The 15,186-nt window shown below is 34.2% G+C and overlaps 2 protein-coding genes across 2 annotated transcripts; both read left to right on the top strand.

Annotated features, from left to right (window-relative positions):
• The first annotated feature begins 369 nt into the window (after positions 1 to 369).
• LOC117328616 lies at positions 370 to 7,962 on the top strand. Its single transcript, XM_033886095.1, has 2 exons — positions 370 to 468; positions 6,997 to 7,962. The coding sequence occupies exon 2, from the start codon at positions 7,186 to 7,188 to the stop codon at positions 7,945 to 7,947; it is 762 nt and encodes a 253-aa protein (XP_033741986.1). The 5' UTR covers positions 370 to 468; positions 6,997 to 7,185; the 3' UTR covers positions 7,948 to 7,962.
• A 138-nt stretch (positions 7,963 to 8,100) lies between these two features.
• Positions 8,101 to 9,040, top strand: LOC117336094 (ubiquitin-like-specific protease 1). The gene is made up of 2 exons (XM_033896507.1): positions 8,101 to 8,109; positions 8,483 to 9,040. The coding sequence occupies exons 1-2, from the start codon at positions 8,101 to 8,103 to the stop codon at positions 9,038 to 9,040; spliced, it is 567 nt and encodes a 188-aa protein (XP_033752398.1).
• The last annotated feature ends 6,146 nt before the right edge of the window (positions 9,041 to 15,186 follow it).

The raw sequence follows: 15,186 nt of genomic DNA on the forward strand, positions 1-15,186 counted from the left end.
AATTAAAGTCTATCGTACTAGGCGTCAACAGGCCTACGTGCTTTTTTCGTTTGATACGAGTTAAGCTTGGTCAATAGAATGGGTCATATAGGGAAAATATGTAGACACTTAAGACAAGTGCCGGTGTAGCGTGTACTTTGCAAGTACCGTGAGAATTGCAAGCGCGCATGTGCAATGAAAATTGTCATTTCCGCCGTGAGAGTTACAAGTTTTCAGATCATAATACAAGTATTTCACTGTTAATGATGATAATCAAATGTGTCAACATTCGAAAACACCACAGTGAAGATCTTGGAATCACATAATTATATTAAGTGTGTCGGGAAACCCGCGAATACTACGCTAGCATCTGTAAAACGTTGTCTGTGAGCGGCGTATGTTACACCTCGTTTGCATACAAGATGTAAACAAAGATTCAACGCAGAAAAAAATATAACGGTTGGGAAAGCAGGTGTACCAAAATTAAAGGTAAGTATAGCAGAAATGTACTGTGGAATTTACTGCTTTATTTTATTATTTCCTTATTCCTTGGATGAGCATAGGTGCTTAGCACGTGTACAAGTAAAAGATAATTTCCCAACATTATTGACATAGGCAATTTAAAGATAGAAACAACAAGAAGCTAACCTAAAACATACTATTCAATGAGCAACCGTCCATCTGAAATTATATAGTTTGTGTATTTTATAAGTTATATCTTAAATATGTTACCAGGTAAATATACGGCCATGCTGCAGATAATATTCCCATGATAAATTACATGTATAATTATTTTAATGCTTTTACAATTAAGGTACATGTAGCAAACGATAGGGACCTCTGCATGACTAACAAGTTTTGTGACAGTGTTTTTGGAAAATTTCAATTGACCAAATTATGTTAAAAAACATGGCCTTCTTTCATTAGTATATCCAGGGACATCTTATTATACGTCCCTGGTATATCATGCTTACAAGTTTCATAATGCAGTTTAAATTCTAGATGTATATATCATGGCACACACACCAATTTTTACCATTAACTGTCCTCTTCTCTGATCAGTAGTTTTCTGTAAATTGCCATTTTATTTTTTTGTGTTTTTTGGAAGTTTTAATCAATGGACACAACTGGGTATTTATAATGCCTTTTTGGGGAAAATAAGGCTAAAACAGATGGGGAATGGAGTCTTTTGCGCACACAGTTATACAGACAGGAAAAACACTGTATGCATGCTCATTATATACTCCTTCTCAAGTTAAAATGTTTCCTTGATTTTCCATAAGTTATAGAGATGTTTTTAAATGTAATGCAATTCATTATTCACGAGTCCATACTTGCAGCACCTAACTGAGAGCTAGGGATCAAACACAGGACCTCTGGCTTACTATATATAGTTATCGTTGACTCAAATTAAACCAATTGACCCAATATTATATATACTTTTCTGATTATGGTAATTTTATACCATGTAAAAATATTATCTTGTAATAAGCCTTTCTGACCAATAAAAAACATTAACATAAAGTATAGCCACAGTAAGTTTATGACAGGGCAATCTTAAGGTACATGTATTTGTAAGCATTTTCATTAAACTACAATTGACGTGGCTGGGATTATTATTGGGCATGGGCATTTTGCAAGATAGATATGGTCATTTCCTTTAGCATATATATACAATACTACTTTTACTATTTTATACGATTGAGTATCATCAGACAGTTATTTACAATAAAGTTTTGTACTTTCTTCAATCCAGACTTATAAACTTGTTGATCTGCAGAAACTGAAAGGGCCAACTTCTATGTTATGTGTTGAATTTATGAAGAATGGAAGGAATGTATGCATGATGTATGAATAAAATTAAATTGTAAATGTATATGTGCTGTTGAAAAATCTTCAAAAATGAAAAAAATCTTCTGTGTTCAAAATCAATGAAATCAGTCCTAAAGTTACATCATATATATATATATATGGGGCAAAGAAGTAATTCAAACAGTGTAAACAATAAGGCTTGTTAAATTTTCGAGGCAATCCGCCCCTTTATCAAAACACAAAAAATTACAAATACAATCACATAATCTATATAAGAAGTACTGGAAATACAATAAAATACAATAAGAATAATGTTTTAGTAACTGGAGAAACCACAATGAACCCTTCGGCAAACGTGGGCCGAAGGCGGATACTAGCGTGACTGCATCATGTTCAACACTAGAACGCTATGCGACCAACGGCAGAGATATTTTGAATTCCCCCGCACGTGAAAGTATATCAAAGAGTTCAAAGAGTGTTATCTGGATTATACTGTTCATATTACTTCTTTGACCCTTATATATATATATATATATAGCTTAGAAACACAAATGACGAAGGAAGCTAGACAACTTTTTGACTCGTGCCCTGACCGGGCCTCGAACTCACGATCTAGGCACCCAATCGCCTAGGCAGAAATATCCGCAGCCTATACCGCTGCGCCACATCGGCGTTCTTAAAAAAGAACGTTTCAATGGTACAGTGATGGTCGGCCTGATACCCTGACATGATCATTGTGGAAGTCGTATATTATATATATATATATATATATATCGTGTACCTTTAACAACCCATTTTATTATGGGCAGTGTATATGTATATCAAACCTTTATGACAAGTTGTAAAATTGTTGAACATTCTTGAAATGAATTATAAATTGTCAGTTACTCTCTGTAAGTTCATATACTTTCCAATTATCTTACCTGGAAGACTAGTTTATAAACAGCACACAAACTTTCCAATTAATATTAATTTGGGTTATTTCATTTTAGATTTCATTTAAACCAACTTCATCAGCACAAGAGAACTTGATTTGATTCCTAGAAACAAATTATTTACATGTACAAGATTATATGTATCAATTATGTAGTATCAGTGAACTAGATCTTTTAAAATCAGATTAGACCAAAATATTTTTTCAAAAGCTAACACTTTTATCTTTAAATGCTTTTCAAATATAACTGTTGAACTGGTTTATTGTGGTCATTTTGAGGTGAGCTCACCTGATCCAGCCATGAGAAATGCAAGCACAAGTTCAATAGGTCAAATATCACTGTTATAATGATTTATTATGGTCATTTTGAGGTGAGCTTACCTGATCCAGCCATGAGAAATGCAAGTACAAGTTCAATAGGTCAAATATCACTGTTATAATGATTGATTATGGTAATTTTGAGGTGAGCTTACCTGATCCAGCCATGAGAAATGCAAGTACAAGTTCAATAGGTCAAATATCACTGTTATAATGATTTATTATGGTCATTTTGAGGTGAGCTCACCTGATCCAGCCATGAGAAATGCAAGCACAAGTTCAATAGGTCAAATGTCACTGTTAAAATGATTTATTATGGTCACTTTGAGGTGAGCTTACCTGATCCAGCCATGAGAAATGCAAGCACAAGTTCAATAGGTCAAATATCACTGTTATAATGATTTATTATGGTCATTTTGAGGTGAGCTCACCTGATCCAGCTATGAGAAATGCAAGTACAAGTTCAATAGGTCAAATATCACTGTTATAATGATTGATTATGGAAATTTTGAGGTGAGCTGACCTGATCCAGCCATGAGAAATGCAAGTACAAGTTCAATAGGTCAAATATCACTGTTATAATGATTTATTATGGTCATTTTGAGGTGAGCTTACCTTATCCAGCCATGAGAAATGCAAGCACAAGTTCAATAGGTCAAATATCACTGCAGTTATATTGATTTATTATGGTCTCTTAAATCCAATACCAAACAAATATTAAGTAAATTTCATATACAGGCATGTTCTCTTTACATTGAGTCTCGGTGCTATAATGACATTACGAGATTTGAAAGAATTTGTACTGTACACAGTCTGTAAAAAAATAATGTAGAAGATGAGATGCACTTTATACTATTACGTCCAGCTCATTCAGAGTTCAGAGTTAGGTTATGAAACAATATTATATAGACACCCAAGTGATTATAAGCTTATAGAACTAATTTAATGAAAAAATTATAACAACTTTTGAGTAAATTTGTTTAATATTTGATGATGAATAAAAAAAACTTGAAACAGTTGTATTAATTAAAGCTTTATGTTTAGATTTCCCCCTGTTTTATCCAACAATTTCTCTTTTGATGTGCCATATCAGCCAAAACTTCCATTTTAAGAGTTCAAAGAACAGAAGTACATATATATAATATTTATTGAGAGTAAAAATATGCACCATTTTTGATATGCATTTATATCAAAAAAATAATACAAGGATAGTAAGTGTTATAAATACTTTCATGGAAAATTGTACCATGTGTCTTATAATAGAGTGATAGATATATTTTGGTGTGAGATTTCCTAAGAAAGTGTTTGTATGTAAATGTAACTCTTTCAGAAGTTGCATTTAAATTTGATCTAGTTTGAAATAAATTTAAATTTATTTATTTCTTAATTCTTGAAATAGCACATTAAGCGCATGTTGACCTATATGCCAAACATAACACATAATCAATATGTGTGTAAATGTCACCCTAATTAACTGTAACCCTTGATATCTCAGGTGAGAATCATATAATTGGCTATGTTTGGTTAAAAAATCATCAGATGGAGGGATATTCCTCAAACTGCATTTGTAGATTCCCCATGGTCCCTTGTTGTGCCAATTAATTTCAGTTTTACTTGAAAATTAATGGATTGATGGACTATCACTATAGGTCATGGTGACCTTGCTATTGTGATAGTCTTTTGTCCTGTGTCGTGTCTGTTAGATTTTCTTTGTGAACACAATAACTTGAGTAAATGTTTACCAAGATTGATAAGATCTCTAACAAAATCGAAAATCAGAATAATTCAACCGTAACTTACAGAGTTATTGCCCTTTGCAATAATATTGTTATTGGACTTTGTGAACATGATAACTTGAATAAATATCAACTAAGTACCGGTATGTAGAAACTTTGTGTGCAGTGTAATGTCAATAAGATATCAGACAAGTATTAAAATTGGGATTTATACAACAATTACCAACAGAGTTATTACCCTTTGTAATATTATTATTAGACCTTGTGAACATGATAACTTGAGTAAATATTACGTAAGGTATGAATATGAAACTCTGTATATATTGTTATTGCTCTTTGTAATAATATTATTGTTGGTCTTTGTAAACAAGATAAGTTCACAAACGCTTATTATTGAACAGTAATTTGCAGAATTGTCGCCCTTTGTTATTAAATTACTATTTGTTTCTGTGAACATGATAACTTGGGAAAATTTGTTTGTGGCCTTATAATCAGAAAAATCTTGAAGATTTGGAAAATAACTGTGATGAAAATTCAGCCTTAAAGGACAACTTCAAAATAAGACTTATTCAATTGGTATGTAAAGAGTTATCGCCATTTGTAATTTTTTTATCAGACCTTTTGAATGTGATAGATAAGGTTTAATAGTAAGATCTTCACTGCATTTGATATATCAAGTCTTCTGTCATTTAATTAGCAAGTTTAGATGAGTTTAAAAATGACATTAATTCAATAGAAATTTATTGATTTATTGCCCATTTTTACTTATGGTTTACTGAATATAAATAGATTTTTATGGAATGTCGTACTTGGTATGCTGGAAGAATCATTCAAAAGCTAATCACAGTTAAGTGTCCATTTCATGATGTTCCAATCTAGTCATGATATGTCATCATGTACATGTAGGTGTGATTTATTGCCGTTTATCTTTTTAGTGTTGCTTTATTAAGAAGATTAGCAAAAATGTTCCCAGGAAAAAATAGTTCTGCAGTAAAACATTCAAAACAAATTTTAAAAATATATAGGTGCTATGCTTTTATAATGTATACATGTAGTTGCAGATTTGTGTGTGTTCTTTTTTTTTATTTGATACTCAAAATAAAAACTTTTTATCTTAATATTATATTTCAATTGTGCAAATAATATTTTTTTTCGTAAGTGTAGCTCAAACAGAATGGTAAAACTATATCAGGGATGTACAAATAAATTGAAAAAAAGGAACAAAAAACGCAGGACTTGTGCAAGTCTGCCAGTCTATTTTGCATTTGAATTGGGGCAATTTCCAACTTTTTAGGTCACCTGAGACAAAGTCAAAGTCTCAAGTGACCTATTCTAATCGGCTTTGTTCGTCGTGCATCTGTAAACAATTAAAATTTTCGACTTCTTCTCCTAAACAGCTGAACCAAATTCAATGAAATTTGGCAGGAAGCTTCTATGGCTATATAAACGTCAACCAAAATTGTGAATTATATGGTCCCCACCTACCAGGGGCCAGAGGGGCAGGGCCAAAAAGGGTCAAATTCAAAAATCTTATTCTCAAATTCAGATATGGTGGAATCAAATACTCTTGTTCAATTTCTATTGGGATTCATTCTAACATGATTAACATTATCTGCCTGTGATGACAGTTTGATGGTATGCACCTGTTCAATACATCCATTATAGGGAATTATGTTACAATGGACTCTTGCGCAACTGGTGAGAAGTAAAGTTAATGGGATATTTGGGGATAATATAGCTTAATCATTTTATCAAGGGGTAAAGGTTTATAACACTACAAAATGTTCAGGTCGCAGAATTGTTGACGAAGAAAGGACATTATTTTCTTTTTATCCTGTTATGATGATGTGCTCGTAATATGTGTCCATAGTAATATATTTGTGAAATTAGTTGAAATAACGTTCGTTATGAATGTACATGTTGTAAATGTTTCAAAAATAGGCCTGGTAGAGTTTCAATTCAAGACTCTGTTTAAAACGGCAATAAGTAAACTCAATGTGTTCCATTACTTATCAAACAGAAGAAAGTGGGCAAGTGTTCCAGCTTATTAATATTGAATGAAATGACAAAAGGGAGTCAGTCTAATTATGTACTTTGCAAGAAAAAAAAAGAAGTAACCTTGCTCTGAGATTTTAATGTTCTTTTCTTTTTTAATTACCGAGAATGCTATTTTCAATTGATGCATTTCCATTTATAATAGTTTTCTTTTAACTGCAGGCTGATCATGAGGCATCGACAACAACGGAAGAGGCCAAACGTCAATATGTTGAGCAGAGGGAAGAAGCTTCGCTGAGGATTGCCCAGACAGCTAAGGTGAACATTGATAAAGCCCATGAAAAGCAAAAGAAAAACTTCAAAGAAAGACAGCGAAAAGGGAGGCGTTATGAGGACATTTGTGTGGGAAATATGGTTCTGGTTCATAATGCAAGGAAGGCTGCTACAAAGAAGAAGGGAAATCTAGATCCGAACTACCATGGTCCATATAAAGTAGTCAATATAGATGGCAAGTGTGCCACTCTTCAGAACGATTCAGGACATACTCTAAAGAGGAAAACAAACATAGACCACCTGAAACTGTTCAAAGATCAGACCGCTCATGAGACAGATTTGTGTGCGCAGGACACCTGTGACAATACTTCTGAAGAGGGTACAGTTTCTTGTATGCAGGACACTGTTGGGAAATACATTGAAGATGTCAGTTCAGATGGCAGTCTGAATGAACTTTTTAAGTTTATAAGTGAACTGAACTTATCAAAGATATCTCTGAACACTTTAGGTTTTCAATATCACCACTGTCCACAACAGAGTTTCTTGAAGGAGGTTATCAGTGTATCGGAGGCAGAGTTAGAGTGCTTTGGTACACTATTGTTACCTCATCTGAGACATTTGGATTTGGACTTGTCAGTGAAAACATCAGTGGCTATGCTTACATCTGCAGTATGTGTTATGGCCAGTCATCAGTTTCAGCCACTGATGACCATTGCACAAACACTCAAGGAGGTACCAAGCCATCTTGAGGATGTTGACATTCACGAGATCCCACAACTCTACCCAACACAAAGACTCACAGTTGGCGGCGAGACACTAGAGGCGGTGGACATGGCAACTCTAGAGGATGGGAAGTGGATAAACGACAAGGTAAAAGCAGTTCTTAATTATTCAGCTTAAAAGCATTGAATTAAATTTGTATGTGCAATTTTTGGCTCGTCTCTTCGAAGAAGAGTGAGAGCTTATGTTAATTGTCACTCCGGCGTCAGCGTTGGTTTTTAAAATATTAAATTTTTGGTGCGAGAGTTGAAAGGCATAGTAATTTATGGTAATATGATCCCTGTTGGGGTTAAACTATCCCCTGCTGGAGTTAAACTAAAAGATTTTTTTTGGGGAAAAAACCAGATTTTTGAAAATGTTTGGACTTAAAAAAAATTTGCGTTAAGGTTTTGGTGCAAGTGTTGAAAGGTATTGATACATCTCACTTAATGTTAGTGTCAGGGCCAGAGGAAACTCAGATAAGGATCTTCTACATTGATACAAAGAATTACCTTCAGCTTATCAAATGTAATGTTGATTGAATTGAAGACTAATTAAATACATACTGACCAAATTTGGAATGCAACTTGGCACATATTGCATTTTTTGTCAACTTACAGCCCATGGTCTATATATACTAAGCAGAAATTTTACAATTCTATTTTGTTATTTTCAGGTTCAGTTCTCCAAATACACTCATGTATTCCTGCCAATATGCATCAATGGGAATCACTGGGTGTTGCTGGTTGCAGACGTAAAGCAAAGACTTGTCTACGTTCTGGACTCTATGAATGGGGAGGTTGGTCAGAAATGGACAAGGATGTGGGCAGAATTCATGGCCAATCGGGACAGACTTCCAGATGTTACTGAACAGTTTGGTGTGTGGAACTTCCCGGAGATCAGAAGCAGCAAACAGACCGACAGTAATTCATGCGGTGTGTTCACCCTGATGAATGCGGAATGCATTGCCAAGGATGTTCCCATAGCAGTCATGAGACAAGTGCATTGCCAAAGATATAGACAATATGTTAAGGCATCTTTGCTCAATGCTGGAGCAGCAAAGTCGGACTCTAAGTGTGACATGCCAGATTGTAGGATACCTAAAGGACACAAAAGATGGGTCCAGTGTTGCGTGTGTGGACGTTGGCTCCACACAAAGTGTTGCAGGATTCCGACAAAGGCAGCCATCGAGGAGGAATACGAATGCTGCTTCTGTGAAGCCATGTATAGATAGACATTCATAGCTTATTATTGCTACCAATTGGTTTGGAAAAGCTTCCTCTTCCAATTTCTATTAGGACTGGTCAAATTTGATGAATAATGTGTTATGGTGTAGTTTATCTGTCTGTTAATTTTTGTTATCTCCTACATTTTTCTAACAATCTCTTTGAAACTTGGTATTCATTATAATTATGATAGGAAATTGTATTACCCTGAAAAGGTTTTAATTTCATTATTTTTGAACAAGTTTATTTCAGTGATGAAAATTCTTGTCACATCATTCCTATTTTTATCCTGCCATCATCAGATGGTGGACTATTCAAATCGCCCTGCATCCATCATCTCTATGTCCATAACAATCCTTGTTATCATTATGTCAAAGTACTGGAGGTACATTTCTATAACATGATGAGTAGGTTCCCCTTAGTTCCCAGTTGTGTTAAAACAAAATGACTGACAGGTGGCCATCTTTGATTTTGAGAACTAGAAGATTTTTGTAGCTACATTGTATTAAAGTACTGGAGGAGTGTTTTGCAAACTTCACTTGTTCTTGTCATCAGATTATGAAGAGGGAAAAAAAGAAATGGAAAAGTAATGAAATCAGTCTGACATAGAACCATTAGAGATTGTTCAATGGTGTACACCAAGATTCCCCTGGTCTCCTGTTAATTAGAAAAATGGATATAAATAATTTCTTGAAAAGTACTGAAGGAATATTGCTCAAATTTTGCTTGTAGGTTCCCATTGGTATCAAGTTGTGTCAATTCAATTTAGATTTTTGATGAGAAAAATAGAATGGTCGTCAGACACCCATCTTAGATTTGAAGAATTAAAGTTTGTTATATTATCACTATTTCTTGAAAAGGGATGTTTCTCAAACTTCACATGTACATGAAGGTTCCATTTGTTCTTTGAATCAGAATATTAAGAAAGAAAAAATAAGGGAGAGTTATAGAAGATCAGTGTGACACAGAACCGATCATTGAATTGTGGGTACCAATTTTCCCCTGGGATCGCTCGTTAGCCTCATTTTTGAAAATTAATTGATAGGCTTTATATAAGATATGAAGTTGTTTCATATGAATGTTTCTACCCTTTGTTCATTTGAGCATTTTATAGTTGTCCTAAGATTTCCATTTTTTTGTGAACATGGAATGCATTATAGTCATAGTTATATTCCCACCACAAAAAATTTTTTGGATTGGTCCAATTAATACTTTAATATTATTACTGGGGAGGGGGTAGACTTTACAATAGTTTATATAGGGATGACTTTCCACATTTTTGACAATCATTTAATTGTTGACATTTAATTTGTTAACATTATCAGCATTGGATGACAGCTTAATGATATGCACATGTTGGCCCTGACTGACCCCCAGGGACTGATGTGTGGGGCTAAAAAGGGTCAATTAGACTAACTGAAATATTTCAAATCTCAGGTGACCGTTAAGGCCCATGGGCCTCTTGTTAATTTGTAGATTTCTTTTGCATCTATTACATTTACTTTTTTGTAACAGAATCTGTATTATATTTTCTTGTGTCACAAGATTTGGAATTATATGTAAATTGTATATATCATTGCCACACCAAATGAAATTTTATGATTCATTTGTCAAGCTATGACTGTTACACTTTTCAGATATATAAGTCATTAAAAAGAAGGAAACATTTCAAAAACTATAGAAATGTTATATATATAAAAAATATTAAAACATTAAATTCAGTGAAGTTTTCTTTGATGTTCTACTTCTAAGATGTATGATCCCTGTGCTTGCTTTTGATGAAGTCTATTTGGAATTTCATTAGTAGGAACAATTGGAGTTACAAATACTTTGGTGTGGCCTTCATTCTCTAACTTACATATAAAGTTATTAAGTCACTTGCTTCGCTATGTAGCTTGTAGCTGTGACAAATGAAATATTCATTATAACTTTTCCTTTGTGCTGAATAAAATGTGAAAAGTACCATAATTATTTGTCTTGTCATGTTGTAACAGAGCTTTCATTTATTTGGATCTTGAAAGTGTTAAAAGCACTAAGACATAGTTGTTCAGTCTTCCATTTTGTAAAAGAAAAGAAAACAACATAAATGCTCATGTATTATATTCAATGTTTAATTTCATTGATGAAATGATATCAACATTTTAAATTGGAATCAAAACTTTTACCAAAGATTAAGGTCTGAACAACAATGTCTTTAGTGATCATCATGGGAAGTGAAAAATGGTCATTATTATAATAATAATCTTGCATGTTGAGGATTTTTACAATCATCAATATGAATTGACTTAGAATAGTATCATATTTAAAAGTAATATCAGACAAAATGGTCTTTTTAACTATCCTGCTAATGACTTCTTTGGAATTCTGGCTATGAAGAGGACATTCGCTGGTAAATATATATAATTTAATTTTGCTTGTAACAAGCATTTTCATTGGCTCAAAAAATTATGTTATCATCTCATAACATAAAAAAAGATACTGTGACGTCAGCGGAGTAATCATTCACGGGATTTTGTATTTATCGATGTGTTTTTAAATATCTGGAGCAAAATAAACATACTCGCGGTTTAAGAAAAGAGTACACCCCAGTTTTTTTGCGTTATTGCTCAATAATGTAAAAAAAAATATTACAGTTATATAAACCCTTAAATTTAAAAATTCAGGCTATAATGAAATCAATTTTTTAAAAAGATGTGGTATACCTATTATTAGTTTGTATTTTTTATCCCCCACATAGGAAATGATGATGTAGGTTCTATTCTGCAGTCAGACATAGCCAGAATGAGATAATTCAGCACTATCAGGGTATTGATTAATTAATAAATCTAATTTACTGAATTTGAAAATACTTCCTACACATTGACAGAACTAATGGATGGCAGTGCATAAAGTAACTCGTGTGACACCTGAGACAAAGTGCGACATCTCTTGTGCATCCATAAACTATTTACATTTTGCCTTCTCCAAAATCACTGGAACAAATATCGATATGGGTAAATTATTGTCCATTTCGGTAATTAAACTGACAGTTCATACAGCCGCTAATTGTGAATTCTTAAGAGAGAGAGAGATCGAGAGAGCATGTGATTTGAAATACTTCTTGGTCAAATAAACACAGCATATATTTTACATATACAGTGGGCATCGAAGAACATATTTGAGTTCATTCTCTCTGAAAATGATGTAAATTCCATGTTTTTTTCGGTCCGTGTCTGGTAACATGAATGAAGAACTTGTATCTTTGGGTGACAAAAATGCAGTGAAATGTCCTTAGACATGGACAATTGATTTTTTTTTTGTTGGCGACTTGCAATTCTCACGGTAACGGCAATTTTTATATAACATTTATATTTTCTAAAACAGATTTTTGACATTTAATTCAACTTGTGCTTGCATATGCATCTCTATTTGAATACAGATATCTGAATTAAATAGGTAAAAACCCAAATACTATTTTTTTGTAGCTTGTCATAGTTTATACTCATGGTACCAGGATTTAATGTGGGTTATTGTTTTCAAATAATATGAGAGCTACATGTATCACCAAAACAGCTATGTCCTATGCATCATGAGGTATGCGATTATTTATTTAATCCTTTCTATTTTTATTTAAAAATGATTTACAATTCAGTAAACTGTGTTGTTTATAAATATTCATTTGGAATATGTCCATAAATACTTTCATCAAATAAAGAAAAACAACAGATTTTGGCTCATGTAAAGTATACAGTGACGCCCACATGTGACAGGGATATATAACAAGTGTCGCTGCCTGTGGTGACACCCCCATCATCTCGACAGTCCGATTCCTGTTGTCAGGGGTAGGCTATTGATCATGCTGTTCCGGGGGTTCCCTCCCTCTGTCTCCTCAGGCAAAACAGCAGGTAGAATATATAATTATCTGACCAATATTTCACGGCAGGTAAGATTACCCTATGGCGTAATTTAGAGTATATTTAACTCCGATCGATATGCAGGTACAGTATATTGCCTACACTGGCTATTTTGTACACAGTCATTCTAAAAACGCAATGACAGTCGCCGCCGACATTGTAACGCGATCATTGTAACAGTGCAATATCTGTTAACATATTTAATGACGTAAAACACACAACTCATGACCTGTTCCAATGACAAACTGTTCTGGCTTGCAAGTCTCACGGTTCTTGCAACTCTCACGGCGACCGGTGCCCCCTCCGTGAAACTTACAAGTACCGGAAGCGGAACTTGCAACTCTCACGGACTTGCAAAGTACACGCTACACCGGGAACACACATATTCAACAACTCGGCATTCATGCGCTTTGAGAAAACAACTTATTGAAATGAAGGATAACAATGTGTGAATTCAGTTAATTAATGGCTAATAGACATGTTTAACAGAGAAAATGTCGATCAAAGTATCTTACCGAAACAATACGTCCTTCTCGCTTGACGGTGGCGGGAATACTGACTTGGCTCTGTGAAAACCCGTGCAGTATTGGACGCTTGGGGCACCTCGAGGGGAAATAACCTCCAATAACGATTACAAGGAGCACAAACTGTCCTTCATCGAGGGGAAATCGCAGTTTTAATAGCAAAAAATCATTCTATTTTAAAACTATAAGCCACTAAGCTTGTCAACCGTTGCATTATTCAGTAATTTAGTATTTAAACTCAATGTGTTTTCATTTATATTGTATATTTCCCATTTGTATTCAGTGTGTTTAAATTTGCATTGTATATTATTTGTATTCTATATTTCATCAATTTCACCAATTCATCCATTTGTCGTTGCTATTCGGTATACAGGTTTAAGTTTTTTAATGTCACAAAAAAGACTTTGACGTCACTTTTCCGTCGTCGGCGACAACATATCAGTATTGGGTTTAGCACCGTTACCCAAAACGTATGCTTTGTAACTCTGACTTCAAACAAATGTTTAGATCTATATATTTAGATCACGTATATTGTAGTCACCGTGTACAACCCCCAACCCGGGGCTGGCACAGTAAGCCACGGAAGTGAATGAAAACGAAGTCTGGTAAGAACAAGTTTCTATATCGCTCCTGGATGATACTTGTCCAACTTTCAATACAGCGCACGGACCCCACAGATGTTTTGAACGCCCATGTCTGTGACTGAATATGGCATTCTATTTCAAACACTTCGACATTGCTTCGCCAGTCGGAGCAAATTCAGAGATTTCAGTTTTGAAATGCGATTTATTTTCTGATAGCAATGCAATGTATATTGATAATCTGATTGATGTTAGGCTTATCCAACACTTTATCAAAGAGTTTATTTTCAAATAGACCTCAGTTGAGTCAGTTGAGGTAATGCGTGTGTCATGATCATATACCAAACCTAGATCATTCTGGCCTGATTTTTTTTATATTTCACCCATCGGAGGAAGACAGGAGATCCAGAGAGATCTCAGTACCTCCATTTAATGATTTTAATCGGTCCTATGAAGTACAAGACACGCGTGTCAATGTATAGTAATCACGTAGTAGATATGGGTCTATTTGTCATAAAGATATTTTTAAACTGTAATTATAATAAATTGACGTATTTATCATCTAAAGTAAATAGTTTAATTACGTTCAATACTTCATTTATATAATTTCTGTTTTAATACCCTTACCTTTTTAACACTGTGGCTGTAAGGCACACAGGTTTTTACGGGACGTCTATCCTTGCTGGTCTTATAGCGTGGTGTGGTTTGGCTTACCTGCATGGACAGGGTCCAGCAAGGCTTTGCACGTGCACGGGTATGCGCGGGGTCATGCAGTGTCAAAGTGACACTCTCAACCAATCATTTCACTCGCTGACCGTATATATACACATGTACAATTGACACAGGGACTGGTACAAACTATACACACCACACAGCGCAAGTATTTTGAACACACAATTCTATTTAAGGTACCTAAAAGATTATGTCAAACTTTAACATATAAAGTTTGAACACCGCGACATTCTCTCCTGAAAAGGAAAATGACTCCTGGCATTTAAACCAATATCAACCATAATTATCTTTTATCAAAGTGATTGGGGCAATCCCTACCTACAAGGAATCAAAGATAATTGCTCATATATGTTATAGTTTGAAATTAAAATTGTTATCTTGATAAATTGTAATTATCACCTTGGCCAGTGTTCTAAGGTTATAT

This window comes from Pecten maximus, chromosome 1, assembly GCF_902652985.1.
Source record: "Pecten maximus chromosome 1, xPecMax1.1, whole genome shotgun sequence".
Taxonomy (NCBI): domain Eukaryota; kingdom Metazoa; phylum Mollusca; class Bivalvia; order Pectinida; family Pectinidae; genus Pecten; species Pecten maximus.

What these genes read in the sequence shown, in the direction of transcription:
- LOC117328616 (XM_033886095.1), top strand. Translation starts at nt 7,186, where the DNA reads ATGGTTCTGGTTCATAATGCAAGGAAGGCTGCTACAAAGAAGAAGGGA.